This window comes from Toxotes jaculatrix, chromosome 4, assembly GCF_017976425.1.
Source record: "Toxotes jaculatrix isolate fToxJac2 chromosome 4, fToxJac2.pri, whole genome shotgun sequence".
Taxonomy (NCBI): domain Eukaryota; kingdom Metazoa; phylum Chordata; class Actinopteri; family Toxotidae; genus Toxotes; species Toxotes jaculatrix.
Window position 1 is genome coordinate 6,976,885 of NC_054397.1, and position 17,549 is coordinate 6,994,433.

The 17,549-nt window shown below is 38.6% G+C and overlaps 2 protein-coding genes across 5 annotated transcripts; both read left to right on the plus strand.

The window, feature by feature from the left end:
- Nucleotides 1-864: 864 nt before the first annotated feature.
- Nucleotides 865-10,511, plus strand: LOC121180494 (oxysterol-binding protein 1-like). 4 transcript variants are annotated; one of them, XM_041035950.1, is made up of 17 exons: nt 865-983; nt 1,634-1,804; nt 1,917-2,125; nt 2,266-2,428; nt 2,552-2,663; nt 2,758-2,956; nt 3,103-3,217; nt 3,346-3,409; nt 3,529-3,696; nt 3,794-4,039; nt 4,281-4,401; nt 4,572-4,675; nt 4,869-4,964; nt 5,101-5,285; nt 5,418-5,647; nt 5,796-5,834; nt 7,723-10,511. In XM_041035950.1, the coding sequence occupies exons 2-17, from the start codon at nt 1,671-1,673 to the stop codon at nt 7,863-7,865; spliced, it is 2,328 nt and encodes a 775-aa protein (XP_040891884.1). In that variant the 5' UTR covers nt 865-983; nt 1,634-1,670; the 3' UTR covers nt 7,866-10,511. The 4 variants fall into 4 exon arrangements, with proteins under 4 accessions (XP_040891884.1, XP_040891887.1, XP_040891886.1 ...); XM_041035953.1 differs by having other exon boundaries at nt 6,007-7,861; XM_041035951.1 differs by lacking the exon at nt 865-983 and adding an exon at nt 1,123-1,234.
- Nucleotides 10,512-11,234: 723 nt separating this feature from the next.
- On the plus strand, nt 11,235-17,311 carry casp3a (caspase 3, apoptosis-related cysteine peptidase a). The gene is made up of 6 exons (XM_041036318.1): nt 11,235-11,442; nt 11,775-11,908; nt 14,969-15,097; nt 15,206-15,381; nt 15,499-15,610; nt 15,717-17,311. The coding sequence occupies exons 1-6, from the start codon at nt 11,378-11,380 to the stop codon at nt 15,944-15,946; spliced, it is 846 nt and encodes a 281-aa protein (XP_040892252.1). The 5' UTR covers nt 11,235-11,377; the 3' UTR covers nt 15,947-17,311.
- Nucleotides 17,312-17,549: the final 238 nt, after the last annotated feature.

Below are 17,549 nucleotides of genomic sequence, written 5' to 3' on the forward strand. Positions count from 1 at the left end.
GAGCAGTGCCAATTTGAATGTTACCGTTGAGCTTTATGACAGCCACCACCCATTTTTGTTGCATTGAGTTTGAAACTGTTCAGGTGGTAATGAACATGGGGAACAAAGGTGTAAAATGCACTTAGGTTCTGATTTTAAGTTGCAAAAGAATATAGCAAATTTCATGTGACTTGTAATAAGTTAAATGTGGGTTACACCAGAAAAAATGACAGTAATGCAAAAATATAACCACTGAAAATGTTTTGTAGAATTGCACACAGTGTAGCTTCCCTTTAATTACCCTAGAAGATTGACACATACATATACATAAATATACAATGTGTGAGGACATTCAATAATGTAATTGGTGGTCTTTGACTTTTGTTAACTTACAGCAGATAAGGGAGAATACAACCTGACATTACAAGTGAATGTTCCACAAACGTTTGCAGCAGACGTCCAAAAACAAGGAGGATTTTTTTTTTCCAGTAGAGGGCAGTCTTGTAATGGTTTCTTAAAAGGCACATGACATTGGTGAGTAATTACCAGCAGTGTGTCCCACTTGTTTTAAGTAGAATTAATTTAAAATTAAATTATATTAAAACATACGTATTTATTTATTTTAGCCTAGCTATTGCGCAACTGTATTAAAAGGTTTTAACTGTACTGGATTGTTTTAATAATAGCGAAGGCGTTCTTACAGTCCAAATAGCCAGTAAGGTTTATAGCAGGATAATCACTATAGATAGATTGTAAATCCGGTGTTTTTGTCGCATTATATATTTTATTATTTCATTTTATTTAATTAATTTATTTTCAGTTGTGGAATGTCGCTTGTCATCGGCGGAACTGAAGTTGACGGTCAAGGGTCTGGTCGACCGCTATTTTGTTGCACAACCTGTAGCAAAGTAGTTAGCAAAGCCGTCTATGAGCAAAGCTAATACTAGCGCGCTAACATCGCTTCATCCAATACGACATGCTGGTTGAAGTCTTGCACGGAAAAGGTCGGTGTCAGGAAAATATGAACATATCTTAGTTAAAGCAACGAAACTCTGAGAGAGTCTCACAGTTGGAAATGATCGTTCGCATCGTTTACGACGTGTCAGCTTGTTTGACAGCTTCCTGTTGTTTAGCTAGCAGCAGGCTTAGTGACGGACGCTGTTTTAAGTAGCTTTGATGTTTGGAAATGGCATCTTGTTCCTCGAAGTACTTCACAATATACATGCTGTGTTTACGTGACGCTGGCATATGAGCGGTGGGTTAAGACGACTGGTATCAGTAATGGATTTTCTCAGCTTGGGAGTTGCCGTTAAGACGCTTGAAACGTTAGCTAAACAGAGTCATGTCAACTCTCCACCATTTGTTATGTTGTAATATGCTGATTCCACGTTAAACTTGATACCAAGCTGAAGAGTGTCGTAGCGTCATTATAGAAAGCGCTCAGCACTGACTACACACTAAGCCAGAGTCGTATTTGGCTGCATTCATAGCTTTACTTAACGTTTATAGCGGTAACATTTGTAAACAACATTTTCAAGTGTGGATAATCCAGCATTCATTCATATATCATGTTCAATATTTCTGATATACAAATTGCAGTATGTCCAATAATTAAATATTGTAATAAAAGTCTTAACTAGTTTTTTTCCCTAAGGCTCTAACCTCACCCAGTGAAACCACAAGCTGTTGTGATGGCAGAACCTAAGCCTCCTACTCCAACCCCTGGAGACACATACAAGGGTTGGCTCTTCAAATGGACTAACTACATAAAAGGTTATCAGAGACGCTGGTTTGTTTTGAGCAATGGACTGTTGTCATATTATAGGTAAGTTATATCTACATTATTTGATTTTCATGGGGTGAACATTAAGCCTTAACTTCACAAATCAGTTATTTAGATCCCTGCATTTTTTATCCTTCATTTTGTATGTCTGCAGGACCCAGGCAGAGATGGGTCACACATGCCGAGGCACCATCAACTTGGCCACAGCCAATATTGCTGTGGAGGACTCATGCAATTTTGTAATTTCCAATGGTGGAGCACAGACCTACCACCTTAAGGCCAGCTCAGAAGTAGAGCGCCAGCGATGGATCACTGCTCTGGAGCTTGCCAAAGCAAAGGCTGTCCGTATGCAGGCTGAATCTGGTGAGAGGGAAGAAGCATTGATTGGACACACAGGAAAATCCTTTATAGCTTTTAGAACAGCTGGTATGCTAGGCGTAAATGTGTGTATTTTGTGACATTTCTTTCTTTTGGTCATATTATCTTCTTTTCCTCTTCCTTAGATGACTCAGGTGACGATTGTCCTGCAGTGCCCCCCACCTCAGGACAAGGTGGGGGCTGCCGTAACACAGAAATCCAATCTACATTACGAACACTGAGCAGCAAGGTGGAGGACCTCACCACCTGCAATGATCTCATTGTCAAGCATGGGTCTGCCCTCCAAAGGTATCAGTTATCAGAGCAGATTGACTTTAGAGAGAAATAATGTCATTCAAGGAAGAGAAGAGTGATGGCAATTTTGTTTACTTTGTTTGTCTATTTGTTTCTTATTCTATGTTACACACACAGGTCTTTGTCAGAACTGGAGGGGATTCGTGTTGGAGGGGACATGGGGGAAAAGATCCGACAAGTTACAGAGAGGGCCACATTGTTCCGAATCACCTCTAATGCCATGATCAATGTAAGTTACCCTAGTGTAAACAATAGAGGAACACACTACACTGTTGTTGAGTCTCTCGCTGACGTATTCCTGTTGCATTCGCATGCTCCCCAAGGCATGTAGAGACTTCCTCTCCCTGGCCCAGAACCACAGTAAGCGCTGGCAGAAGGCCTTACAGACTGAAAGAGACCAGAGGATACGACTGGAGGAGACTTTAGAGCAACTGGCTAAACAGCACAACCACTTGGAAAGAGCTTTCAGAGGAGCTACAGTTCTCCCCCCTTCATTCAGCAATCCCGCCTTAGCTAACAAAGGTAAGGCTCTCAACCTTAACTGAACTTTAGTCTTTGGAGCCTTACTTAATCCACCATGCCCCATACCCCCACCAATCAGCTGAGGCCAGTTGAGCCTTTCAGTTGTTTATTATATTTTTATTATATTTATTATATTTTCACTTTAGGTGGTGTTTCAGGAAAAGGTGATGCCAGTGATGAGGATGATGACAATGAGTTCTTTGATGCTATGGAAGACCCAGCAGAGTTTATAACTGTCCCTGCTGACCCCAAGTATCACAGGTTACTAACTGTTGTTTCTTTGCAATTATCAGTGATTTTTTTTTTTTTTTAAACTTTTCTTGTTATTTTCTCTCCATGTGTACTGTTTTGACTTGACTTTTCTGCTGTCTTGTTTCTCTGTTCGTCAGGAGATCTGGCAGCAATGTTAGTGGGATCAGCAGTGAGACTGGAATGGATGATCAGTCAGTAAATGTGTGTTGAATTTGATTTTACAAGCAAGTTTTGATCTGTTGTGATTTGTTTTCTCCTCTCCTTGTCAATACGGCAAAGTTACTTGATCATTTAGGATATTTTCCTTTTTTTTCTTTCAGTTTGATGAGCTGTCTTTGGCTTCCAACCCGGAGTCTCCCCAGCCTCTTGAGCTAGAGCCAGTCAGACAAAGACGAACTCGTATCCCTGACAAGCCCAACTATTACCTCAATCTGTGGAGCATCATGAAGAACTGCATTGGAAAGGAGCTCTCAAAAATACCAATGCCTGTAAGAAACTGTGCACTTGTTGGCATGTAAGTGGCTTTTCTTTGAGAACAAACAGAAATAATCAGACTTCTTCTCTGTGTGACTGTGCACCTGCTAGGTGAATTTCAATGAGCCCCTCTCAATGCTGCAACGTCTTTCTGAAGACCTGGAGTACTACGAGCTGCTGGATAAGGCAGCTAAATGTCAGAGTTCACTAGAGCAGATGTGTTACGTCGCTGCTTTCACAATCTCTTCCTACTCCACCACTGTCCACCGCACCGGAAAACCCTTCAATCCTCTGCTGGGAGAAACTTTTGAGCTTGATCGTCTCAGAGATTGTGGCTACCGCTCCCTGTGTGAACAGGTATGTTGAAAAAAAAAACATCTAACTAAACATGAAATACATTTAACAAGTGGCTGTTTCCAGCATACAGCTGTTTCCATTTATACTGAAAGTGCCAGTTCTAAAAAAATAAACATGCTTGAAATATGTTTATACAAGTATGTTTATTTGTTCAACAGGCTTAGGCCATCATGTAATTATAGTGATCATATCTTGACTTTGCTACTTTCTCTGTCTCTTCGCTTCTCTCACCTCTTCTCAGGTGAGTCACCATCCACCTGCTGCTGCTCACCATGCAATCTCTGAAAAGGGTTGGACCCTCAGACAAGAAATTACATTGGCCAGCAAGTTTAGAGGAAAATATCTCTCTATCATGCCCTTGGGTGAGTGTGCGTGTATATGTTAAACTGTTAGTAAGTGTACACTGTGTCACTGTGTACATTTTAAAATAATTCCTGTTCCCATGGAGTGTCTCATTTACAAGCTCATAACTTTAGTATGTAGATATGTAGGATACAGGTACATTTTCACATTGCTTCCTCTCTGTTACCAGGTTCTATCCAGTGTTTATTTGATAAGAGCAACAATCACTACTCTTGGAAAAAAGTTACTACAACAGTACACAACATTATTGTGGGGAAATTATGGATCGATCAGGTAACCCTAAAGCTGATAAAGTACTGATTAAACTTACATTATCATTATTAAACGTATGACACAACTACTAATGATATCAGAAAAAATAAAGGACAGATGTTTTCATAGACCATTTTGCACATCATTCTGCTTGGTTTGTCCTTAAAGTCTTTGACAACAAAACATTTTGGTCATTTACATTTTCTCCTTCCAGTCAGGGGAAATAGATGTGGTGAACCACAGGACAGGAGATCGCTGCCACCTCAAGTTTGCTCCCTACAGTTACTTCTCCAGAGATGTACCAAGAAAGGTGGGCTTTGTAATGTTCTTTAATGGTACAGCACTTACTGAATGTAAAAACCAGAGTTTACAGTAGGATATCAATACACACAGTTACAGTTTTGGGTGTATTACATTCTTAACTGAAAGCTGTGTTTTTCTCTCAGGTGACAGGAGTAGTAACAGATAAGGATGGAAAGGCCCATTATGTGCTGTCGGGAACATGGGATGAGAAGATGGAGTTTTCCAGGGTAATGCAGAGCAGCAAAGGCGAGAACGGCACTGAAGGTAAACAGAGGACTGTCTATCAGACCCTCAAAGCCAAAGAAATCTGGAGAAAGAACCCTTTACCGTAAGTCGTTATTTTATTTATTTAAGACTGGTAATATTGAAAAAGTTGAAAGTGTTTTTAAACAAATGGAGCTGTAGAGGTGGGGTGGCTCTGGCTTTGTGCGTCTGATCTTTTATTGTAATGACATTCCAGGGAGGGAGCAGAGAACATGTACTACTTCTCCTCACTGGCCCTGACACTCAATGAGCCAGAAGAGGGAGTGGCACCAACAGACAGTCGAAGGCGCCCTGACCAGCGATTAATGGAGGAAGGCCATTGGGATGAGGCTAATGCAGAGAAACAGAGGCTAGAAGAAAAACAGCGCCTTTCCCGTCGAGAAAGGGAGAGGGAAGCTGTTAAAGTAGCCAGCTCACCTGAGGAAGGTAGGGAAAGAAAGAAGCCAGCTTTGTTTTGGAGTTTAACTGTTTGTCTTGTGTTTCTGTCCAATGTTTTTCTGTCCATTCATATTTTGTCCATTTTGTCTGTCTTGGTATACCTGCTATATCTGCTTGTCTCTGTCTCAACCCTAAGATGTCATTGAGGATTCAATCAATGATTCACCCCTGAAAAGCAAGTACTTTTCTCTTAGTTTTTTCCCCACCCTAGTTCTACACTCTATATTGCTGCTAGAATCAAAACATGTTTGTGTGTGTAATAGGAAGGTGCTAAGTGACTTCTGTATCATCTTGAGAAAAGCTCATTCACATTTTACTGTCCCTTGATCCATTCCTGCTCCATTTAGCTGATGCACAGGAGACTGGGACAGAAGCGAGTGAGGTTTCTGATGAAAGCAAGTATCACTTCACAGTTAAACATAAAGTGTACTTTTAAAGGTGCTTTGAGTGGTATTTTATCAAAGTAGTGAGTGAGAATTGACCTTAGCATCTCCACAGGAGGCCGATAGGCCTGTTTCTCTACCCTAATGACTCTACAGCTACTCAAAATAGTGCTGCTGTTTGTGGAGAAACAACTTGCTTTTTGTCACCTGCTGCTTGGAACAAGACACTCGAGATTTCCTTACATTTTCAACTGTTCATGTTCATGGTGGACAGAGCTCTATGTGACAGGTTGACAGAGGACGCGTAATGCCCACTAAATCTTTACCATGTGTACTTTGAAACATTATAATTCCCTTAAACAAATGAGACCAGCACTGAATACATTTTTTCACTTACATTAGCTTCTACCTTGCATTTTCAAATTCAGGAAATTGCCCATATTCTTCTAAGGCAAAAAAAAAAAATTCTTGACAGTATAAATGTGTGGAGGGCTGGTCAACGTAAACAGAGGTTAAAAAAACATTAACGGAAGAAGCAGATTATTTTCGTACCACCAAGCAAAGGCATTAACGGGTTAATATTGCCGTTAATGTCACACTTGCATGAGATTGAGGTCAAAAATAGTCTCGACTGTGGTCTCTTGTTTTTATTTACAACGAGTGTACTGAGCTGTCACAGTTGTTCTGACAAGTCTATAGTGTTTAAGATTCTACAAATAGCACTTTTAAAATGTACACAAACAAGAAATTGGTGTGGATTTTAGTCTCCTGAGTTGTGGATGATTTACATCTTTTTTTGTGCTGGTGTTGCTCAGCTGACACAGAGGACTCTCCCCCTCATACACCTGTTGCATGCAAGTAGCCCTTTACATTTTCATTCACCATTTTTTTTATCAATCATTTTCAGTTTATACCCATTCTTTCATTTATTAACACACAAGCATTCATCGTGCATTTTTCTTTTTCAGCCCCTTATGGACCTTCACTTTTCCCTTATTTAAGCAAGTATTCTGGTTATAATATAGAATATACAGTGCAGTTATTTCAGATTTTGTAGTAATTTAGTAGTAGTAGTAGTAGAATCTAGATTGAAAAACCCTTGTTCATCTTCCATCATTTCTTCTTTACCTCTTTACATCCCTTGCAACTTGTTCTCTCTTACTGGAAGGCAAGGAAGGTCCTAATGGAGCTCCGGTCAAAAGCAAGTAACATCAGTCCTGCTCTTTATTGCCCCCCCCCCCCATTTTTGTGTTATTTAGGCGCGTATCAATGGACTTGAGGTACTCTTCCTGGAGACTAGCTTTAGCTAATTGTAGAATTTGCACAATGATCCTAGCACTGAAATACTGTCTTTTAGAGTGGTACTTTGTTAGCCCTTGATCACTATACTTTGGTCATGGGCAGTTGGTGCATTAGTCGTGAGCTTTGTTCTCTCCACATGGTACATGGAGGAGCAAATCAATATTTTGCCTTCTGCATTTGGTTTGAATATGGTGCATCTGAAGACCAAGCAATTGGTAACATTTAATATATTTACCTCTATTCCTTGATCAACCATCTGAGAGCATATCGGCTTAATTTAAGCATGATATGTTGTCACGGCTCTGTGGCTTCCTAACCCTCACCTCAGGTCCCTCTAAAGCTTCTTCTTGGTAATAGATTTTCACTCTTTTCCTACAGGCACCCATCTAGACAACTACCAAGCACTGTGGTTTGAGAAGATCGACGACCCTGTATCCGGAGAGACCTTGCATGTCTACAAGGGGGGTTACTGGGAGGCAAAGGATCAAGGCACCTGGGACATGTGCCCCGACATCTTCTGATCACAGTTAGATGAGCCTGTTTCCCTTAGTCGTGTATAAATAAGATGGTAACTGCTACTTTACATTAGCTAAAGTGGGGAATCAAGCCTGACATCAGTCTATCTTCAGTGTCCGTTGCTTTAACTGACCACCCCACCTCAGCTCCCCTATTCCAGTAGAGATTTGCGCAGGATCAAGGCCATGTGGATTTAACTATCAACATAGATAGAACACACACTGTGCATTGTTGTAACATTGCATCTGGTTAGTGTTCAGAATCCCCTCTCACTGCCTCTCAAACACTTGGTCTTGGTCTTCTGCTTGTTCTCAGTCCAGGGGCCTTGGTACGGCCTTTGAGTTGTATTTGGCAACAGGCATAATTCATCCAGATGAAATCTTAAAAGATATATTTGCTTAGATATTTGTGATCCACTACCTAAAATGTAATTTATGTGTTTGTGTTTGTTGTGCATTCATTATTTTTCATTATTTTGCAATTCAGCTTCCCCAGTGCAGCACCACAACAACTTAAAGTTTAGTCATACCCAACGTTTTCAGAAGTTCACACAGTAGATACTAACTACACCAGTTTCAGACCACATGATATGCATAGATGGGAAGGCTTCAGTGGTACTGACAAATGTCAGTTAAGCACTACTCTTTTCTCAAGGACGTAATTAACGGCACATTTCAAAAATGATACTGAGTTTGCCTTTGGATTTATGGTTAATTAAGGTGCTACGTTATTCACTGAAGTGAAACAGCAACTATAGAGATATACTATATCTACCCATTAGCCTTTTTTATTTTTGCACTCAACTAGGCTATTTCAAAATTTGTTGGCTATTTTTTTTCTCCCTGACATACATAGCAGTGGTGAAGAGACATGAAAATAGTTCATTATGGTTATGCCGCTCCTCCTACTTAATTTGACCTGATAAAGTCTGGTTTGGTTATATTTCATAAATAGGGAGTCTTTACTTTTTTCAGTCTTGAAGAATAGCATTTACTTTTTCTATTCTTTTGTCTATTTTTTTGATTTTTTTTGGAAAAATAATGGCATTTCTGTGTGCAGCATATAAATTTTAATATGGTATTTATTTCATTACACGTTGAAGCAAATGTTAACATATTGAATACCAGGAAAACTGAAGTAGTGGTACAAATCTTGTGTTGACAATTTAAAATATAAAAATATTAATGGCACTCTGGCAAGGAATTTGGGGGTTCGGGTGGGGGGGTCATTTAAACCCTGTCCTTTTCCCCGTTTATTTTTGTTAACCCTAACCCTAGATTTACACTGATCATTATGTTTAAGATAAAATGTGTTATGTGCTAGTTTACCCTGCTTCTCCAACCCAAGCACATGAATTTCAGACTTGTATTTTCATATCTAAACTTTGTGCTCTTGCTTACTAGAGGATCAGCCATCAAAATTCTGTTTTCAGAGTATATGTTGAGGCTCACAGTTTGAACAGTTGTTCAATTTAGAGCAGTCACTGAGCCTTGTGCGGGTTCTACTGGCTTTATGATGATTGAAGGGATGCGAAATATGCGGCAAGTGTTTTTGTCTTCCTGGTTTCCTTCAGACGTATTGATCATAGCTTTAATCTTGAATTAGGATATTTAAGTCTTTGTGTGTTGCGAGTGAATATTTTTAACAGACAGCAATAAGAGTGCCTCAGTGTGTATACACCTGGCACAGAATGAAATGTGATGACAGTGTGAATCGAGAAGGCTGAATTCTGTCTCTGTATTTGTCTCTTTTGTTGTTCGTCACTTGAGTGGAAGGACTGTATGGTTGATGAAAGTCTAAATGTAATTTTTTATTCAAGTGTACTTAAAAGAAGAACACTAAAAATGAAGATCACAGAACATAATGTTGCAAATATTTCTTTGTTAATGTATTAAATGGTAGAGTAATTGTGATATTAACTGGTTATGTTAATAGAGAATCAAAGTGGTGATGCACTTTTAAATTTTTTTTCTTGGTCATTTTTGTTTACTCAGATGTGGATATCCTATCCTATCCTATCCTGATACCGTAAGTCACCCTTTACCACCTAGAAAAGCTTTGTATTTTAAATTATATTAAATTTTTTTTTTTGATCTACACTATCCCTTCCAGCTTTAAACTTATGCTTTATACATCCTTTAAATATATGTCTTGGTACTACATTACATCTCTTCAATTACAGAATGGGTTTACAGGCTTCTTTCTGTCGTCTCTGTCTTTTTTAATACAAGATAATCTTGATTTTTAACCATTGGTCTTAATTGTGTAACCCCACTATTGCATCTTTGTTTTTAACTTTTTTCATTCCTACTTTTTTTTATTCCATTTCTTGTTTCAAGCTATGTTTTTTCCCTGCACAAAAAGAATGAAGGTGTTATTGCACTACTTGGTTTGAATGATGATAAGTCAACTTTTGAAGTCTGCTACTGAAGACTTCAAAAGTCTCACTTTGTGAGTTTGTTTTGGGAATTTTTCCTAAACCATGTTCAGTAATTGCAAACACATATATGTGCATAAGTTAAAAATATATATATACAAATGTATTGACTTATAGTCCCAGCATACTTTTCACTTTTTCTGTCTGTTAATTCAGTTTTTTAGCAGGATTGTGTTAGAAGCTGACAGTTAAATTAAAGTCTGTATTGAGATGAAATGCATAGCTTTGGTTTCGTTCATTTTTTTTTTTTTATCACAGAACAGCTCGTACTAGTTAAGATATATAAAGCAAACTTTTACTTTTTAATTATCAATTGGTCTAGGGATGGGTTTAATTACAGTAATTACAACTTACGTTAATAACAGATTGACACAAAGTCTTTGAAAATTTTCACACAAAACAATAATGTGTCAGCAAAATGTTAAATAAATATATATTTGGTTAGGCTAGGTAGAAATATAAATCTTAATCTGTGTAGTTATCTCATAGTATCATTTAGTATTCAATTATAAGTACTCACACAGAATAGCCAGTTTCAGAGAGTTACACACTTGAACAATTACTGATGCACAATTGTGTAAGCAGTATTTAATGCTTTAGTGTGTTAAAGTACAGCTACTCTAGCCTTAACTGCCTTTTTTATACGGGAATCTTTTATTTTTTTTATTTGAATATGACTAGCTTTAGGGCCGTGTGCGAACAGCATTGTGAACAGTCAATCTGGTGGGGTGGGGTGATTAGATAAACTGTTATTTTTAGTTAACCCGATTACATGCAATGTAAAAATTCAAGTAATATTTCTAGTGAAAACTTTGACCTCAATGTTTCTTTAAAAAAAAATGAGAGAAAAAAACAGCAACGGTTATTGGTTGTGTGGATCGCCTCCCACACGGCAGGCGTGGGTGTTTAAAACGAGCGCATCTCTGCGTGACATCAGCATATTTGACTGCTAGCTAGGCACACATATTCGCTTCCTCTGTCTGAGCAGGTCTGTTTACGGTGTTTGTGAAGACTGTTGTTCATCACATAGGGCGTGTAATTTTACAGGTTGGTTAGCGATTTCTTTGCTGTCTCTAAAATATGTCGGCTAATGGATCTGGACCTGGAGAAGACTCCACAGATGCAAGGCGAGGCGATGGACAACAGTGAGTCATGGTTATTTTAGCTAGTTAGCTGTCTTTGTTGTGTTTAGACAACAAAGGACTCGGCCAGTGATGAGAAAACGGTTCGTCGTCAGATTCTTAGATTATATCTTGTTATTAGCATATTATTTCATCCGCAACTGACTACATACATACTAGCTGTTGTCTGTAATCCTGTTAACTGTTTTAGCATTGAGTTATTCAAGAAATATATGAAGTACTAATGTACGCCTGTAGTTCCCACTGTTTCCTGCTTAACTTACGTTAGTCTCCTGCCTATAGCGTATATCTTACTGGTGGTGTTGTTGTTGTTGTCATCTTACATTGTCCTTAAGGTCAGGGGGATCTTCGTCTCTTCCTATGGACGTGGATGCCAAGCCCCACTCCGACAGCTACAGATACAGCCTCAATTTCCCCAGCATCGGCCAGTGCATCATCATCAACAATAAGAACTTTGACAGGAGAACAGGTGTTTGTTTTTGTGCTTATTTGGGCAGGGCTGTGGGTGTTTTATTTTTCAGATGAAACGCAGTCAGAATGAAACTGCTGGGAAACCTTACCGCATTGCTTAATTTCAGTGAAACTGCATTTCACACAGATGCAACCTATGTTTTACTTACTGCTGAAACTGAGGAATGAAATATATTCAGTAATCATGGTAAGAAAAAATAACAAGCTGGTGGTAACATATTCTTAAAGGTGAATATTTACTTGCTTTTCTTCACCCTGCATCATTACAGTTTTGTCTCCAGACTAAATAAGCAATAATGAGACAGCAATAGGATAGGTTCTTATGAAAGGCACTTGTCATTTGTTATGCTTCATACTTAAACATAAAGTCATTTGTAGTAAAAGTTACAGGGTAATGAGTACAGTTAGTATTTCTACTTGATTTGTTCAAAAGTCGGATTTTAGAGACTCCCGTTTTGAAATCCTCGCTTTGCATAAACTAAAATAGTTGAGGTGCCTCTGCCTCTGGAAAAATAGGAAATCCTGTTATAATCCTGTTGTAATATTTATTAAATTCAAGAGATAGCTATAAAGGGTAACCTTCTCTTACACCACCCCTCTCCAAATAAAATAGAAATAAAAAGGGCTGCTTGCACAAATTAAGTATACTGGCTCTTGTGGCAGAAACAAATAAAGGTTTTAAAAATCTCAAATATCCCGAGGGCCGGATCTCACTCACGGTTCATTTTCTTCCTGTTGTACCTAGAAGGGACGTAAGTCTGTGAGTAATATATTGTTGGTGTGTGAATTACCTGTATGACTTACCTGTTACGGTGTCCCGCTTTGGTTTATCATTTAAGTGTAAAAGTTAATAACGCGATACCGATACTGGATCGGATCGGCCCCATCCCTATATGAAGGGTCTTTATACAGAAACAGACACCTTGGCCTGAGAAACCCGAGCAGCCCTTTTTTTTTCTTTTTTTTTTTTTTTTTTTTTTTTTAAATGAGTGAAGTAATTCTTTGCTTCTTGCACTTTCCATCTCAGTGTACACCAGAGCCACCAGAGAGAGTCCACACCACGAGGGACACAATTTACACTTGTGTGTTTCTGTGGATACCATTTAACTACATCCCATGCCAGTTAATTAAATGATCAGATTAGACCAGTGGCAGTCCGTGTGTTGGCTGGAGAGAACGAGAACAAGCAGGTGGTTACTTAACAACATTATTAGTTTTATACATCCGTTCATTTGATAGTATCATAGAATTCAATAACTGCTAGTGCAGCACACTGTTACTCGCTCATCAGGAAGTTCAAACACCCATATGGCCTGCACATGGATATCCATGGTTGGAGTAGTTCCTCTTCAAAGTTTGATGTAGACTGTGGACAATAATACATATGACAATGTATGGTGTTGCTTTAGGGAGACAGTATTCAGTAGGATATCACAGATACTGTTACATGTGTCCTTTGGGTATTCATAATCTTTTTGTGAAGCATGACCATGTCTGCCCCTTAAGGATCTATAGGGGATTATTTGTCTAGTGCTTGCTTCTCTGAGGATATAAAAGCTTGATGTCTACATTAGTTGGAGATACTTTATGAGGCCTTGAGTTGAAACAGGGACACTGCGATCTAAGCTTAAGAGAGCGGTGTCTGTTAGTATATAAAGAGCCACTAATGTCTGGCTGAAAGGACCTTGAATATCAGTGCAAGCAAATACAGCTCCAGTCTGCCCTTACTGCACAGAACATCAGTCTGTTATGGTCTTGGTTTGCTGTCGGACTTTTGTTTTATAAACTCGTCTAGCAGGATTAACTGAGTACACATGACTGCTTGCTCAAGAGACAGCATGATGTTCTAAGAGCAAGTTCATCATATGAGTGGGATAAACATCAGCATCAGTGAAGCCTGTCATAGCCAATAGGATCGTCTAGCTACTGTAGTTAACATATAAGAGGGGATCAGTCCTTCAACAGGCAGTGGCCAGGTGGCTAAATGGTTTTGCTGACAATATACAGCATATTTACTTTCATCCAGCTTTGTTAAAACTCAGACTCGTTCCAACAAAATGCACAGAGCACACTACTTAACCTACAGTAAACATCTAAGTTTGACAGTGTACCCATGGTGTACATACACCAGGGGTAAAAGTAGAAAAACACAGAGAAATTTAATTAAGAAAAAAATAAAATTGGAGACATTAAACAAAGACACTGCATTGCAATGAATAGGGAAATAAACTAATAGATTTTTTTGCAACTGCCAGCACAGGCCTTTTTCACAGCAGACATTTTGACTTGACATAGCAGGAGAAGCACAAGTGTTAACTAATAACAAAACAATGGCTCTGTTCCATTCCAGGTATCCCAGTAAGTCATCACACTGCGACACTGAGCCAGGAATTAAGCCGTCAATAATTTTACTATTTACCCCTGTGTAGGGGTTTTCACTTTTTATGGCTTATTAGGTTGAAGATATGTGTGAGGCTGCTAGACATTATGTGCTGATAAGAATAGGTGCAACCCATAACCGCACCAGCACAGGGGCAGTTTGTGCAGGTTGGGTGTTGCTTTCACTCCATTTGAAATGGACACACAAAACAGCACAGGTTGCACACTTTTATAATGTTTTTGCCAACACTGACAAGCTGTGCTAAGATGGAATTAAAGTTTACAGCTGCATCTCTAGCACCTGTTTCTGCACAGAGGCATGACTAAATGGAGCGCAGTCAATGGTAACTGTGTAGGTAAATGGTGTAAATTTCCCACCCTTACAGGTGTGACAAAGCTAACAGGAGAGTGAGGCAGACGTCAAGCATAATTCACAAAAGTCTAATCAGCCAAAACTTTTTAACTTGCCCATTTGGAGTTGTACCATGGGTGTGCATGGCCTTTACAATTATAAGAACATAAATCAATATTTGCTATGTATCCAGCTGCCTACAGTGTATACAGTGATGGGGAAAAGAGATGTTACTTCCTTAATTTTTTTTTTCTTTTGTAAATGTGTTTTCTTTGTGCTTGTCAGGTAAACAGAACAATCTCATTGTTTTGTTTCCTTTTTTTAAAGGCATGAACCAGCGAAATGGTACAGATGTAGATGCAGCCAACGTGATGAAAGAGTTTGGCAAACTGGGCTATAAAGTGAAGATTTACAATGACCAGACAGTCGAGCAGATGAAACAGGTTTTAACTGCTGGTACGTATAATGCAAAGTGAATCCAAATAACAGTTACAAATGAAGACTATGACTCTCTGGATCAAAAATATATTAAATGCTATACTTTTTTTTTTCTTTTTTAAATAGTGTCAAAGGAAGATCACAGCTGCTCGGCCTCCTTCATCTGTGTTCTGTTGAGTCATGGAGATGAGGGTGTGTTCTTTGGGACAGATGGCTCCATAGATCTTAAGTACCTCACATCACTTTTTCGAGGTGACCGCTGCAAATCACTAGTGGGAAAGCCCAAACTCTTCTTCATCCAGGTATTTTAAGAGTTTGTTTGTTTGTTTGTTTTCCCTCCTGCACTAAGCTCCCTTGGGCTTTGCCAAATTATGTAACCTGTAACCAGTTCTTGTTCTGTTTATGTGCACATTGAGTAGGCTTGCAGAGGCACTGATCTGGATCCAGGCATTGAAACCGACAACCCTGGAGATGGTACTACCAAGATTCCTGTGGAAGCTGACTTCCTCTATGCCTACTCCACAGCCCCAGGTTAACACTTATACACTCAACCACAGTTCTTTTTTTGCATATGTATTGTGTCCTTTTTAAACATTGTATTGATACACCTTTTATTCTATCACTCACCTATCTACAGGCTACTACTCATGGAGGAACACGATGACCGGGTCCTGGTTCATCCAGTCACTGTGTGATATGATCAGAAAATATGGAAAGGAATTGGAGCTCCAGCACATCATGATACGAGTGAACCACAAGGTGGCAGTAGAGTTTGAGTCTGTCTCCAACTCACCAGGTTTTCATGCAAAGAAACAAATTCCATGCATTATGTCAATGCTGACCAAAGAGATGTATTTTTCTCCTTGATGTGGTCTTCACATCAGAAGACTTCAGTGTGGCAGAGCTTCATCTGCAGGAGAAAGGCTTGAGGATGTGTATGAAAGGATCTTGTGTGTGTGATTTATTTTAGTTTATACATTCTGACTGAATAACTCTTAAAAACCTCAGTTTACAGTTTTCTGGCAGAACAGATGTGGTGCAAAATTATGTTACATTTCACAAGCTTAGGATAAGGTTCTTTCTGTGTGGGGTAAGGCATTTCAGCTTTTTAAACTCTGAAAATTATGAAAGTGTGCAGATAAAAAATTTAACTGACCTTACCTCTTTGCTGTTTACACTATACATATTTCAGGGAAAAATATTGGGAGCCAGTTTGATAGGAAGTTTGACCTTCTTTATCTGTTTAATCATGAGATCATCGATGGTCTAACCCTAACCCTAACCCTTACTGCCCTCCAGCACTAGCATTCTTATGAATCATCAGCAGTTTAACTGAGTCTAAGCAAGGTCTATGAGGTCTGTCATTAAGGGATTATGTGTATAATTTCTGTGCCTGTTTTTTTTAACATTCTTGTTTGTATCCTGTCTTTTTTTTTCTTACATTAGTGAGTCATTATAGACATCTGCTGTCAGCCAGTGAATTGGTACCTGATGAGTTGTGCTGAACCCAAATGAATTCAGTCACTAAATGAACTCACTTTCACTCAGTGGGTAAATTAAATGATGCTGTTATGTAGCACATTCAGGAGCATCCAGTAAGCTATCAGGTGTTTTGTTAGTTTTATGGCTAAGAATGAAATTTTGTATGTTTTTCATGATAGATTTTCTAAACATGGATTTCTCTGAATGAACTTTTGCCTGTGAATTCTTATATTAGTGGGGACATAGGCTTCTTTATAGCCTGCATGAGTAAAGCTAGCCACCCTGCATTATGCCGTTAATTGAGGTATATTTTAATGAGTTTTTTTATACTTGAACTCAACTTTATATTTGGTACTTAGCTGTGGTTCATGCATATCTTGTGGTTTTTAAAGGATGTAACAGTAAATTGGACACCCTTTTGCTTTGCTTTAATAGTTACTCTCATAGCACTCTTGGGAAACGGAATCAAACCTTTATCTGTAACCATCAGCACTTTTTTGATTTTTAATCAAGCACAATTTGACAATCCAGGTCCTGGTCATTTCTGAGTGAAATGAGTGTTGAATTTTAACAGCAAACTAGCTGAAATCACTTAAGCAGTGACAATGAACTTCTTAAAGTTTTATCAATATCCTACAGTTTGCTATGAACATCACTGGCCATTTTTTTGCCATATCACTGTTTCATAAATACCTGCCCCAGGAACTGGTATAATATTTTTCTTGAGAAATAAAGAGCAGTTTTCCCTGTTGTGTGTTGTTAAACTGTTACTGATTTTCTCTCAGTCAGGTGGGAGAGTAGTATAACGCGTGAAAATATGCCAAAAAAAGTCATATTTTAGTAAGACCTCAAAACGTCATAAAAAAAAACGAAATACGGCCGTAAGGCGTCAAAATATACAAAAGAAATTTCATATTTTAGTATAAAATATGAATTTTCATTTTTATTTTCATATAAACGCCATAGCATAGTATGGCGGTTTTTTTTT

Bases quoted from the DNA above. Each gene is read 5' to 3' on its own strand.
- LOC121180494 (XM_041035950.1), top strand. From the start codon at position 1,671: ATGGCAGAACCTAAGCCTCCTACTCCAACCCCTGGAGACACATACAAG. The intron at 2,429-2,551 runs GTATCAGTTATC...TTACACACACAG, and splicing joins CATGGGTCTGCCCTCCAAAG to GTCTTTGTCAGAACTGGAGG. The intron at 2,664-2,757 runs GTAAGTTACCCT...ATGCTCCCCAAG, and splicing joins CCTCTAATGCCATGATCAAT to GCATGTAGAGACTTCCTCTC.
- casp3a (XM_041036318.1), top strand. From the start codon at position 11,378: ATGTCGGCTAATGGATCTGGACCTGGAGAAGACTCCACAGATGCAAGG. The intron at 11,443-11,774 runs GTGAGTCATGGT...ATTGTCCTTAAG, and splicing joins AGGCGAGGCGATGGACAACA to GTCAGGGGGATCTTCGTCTC. The intron at 11,909-14,968 runs GTGTTTGTTTTT...CTTTTTTTAAAG, and splicing joins GAACTTTGACAGGAGAACAG to GCATGAACCAGCGAAATGGT.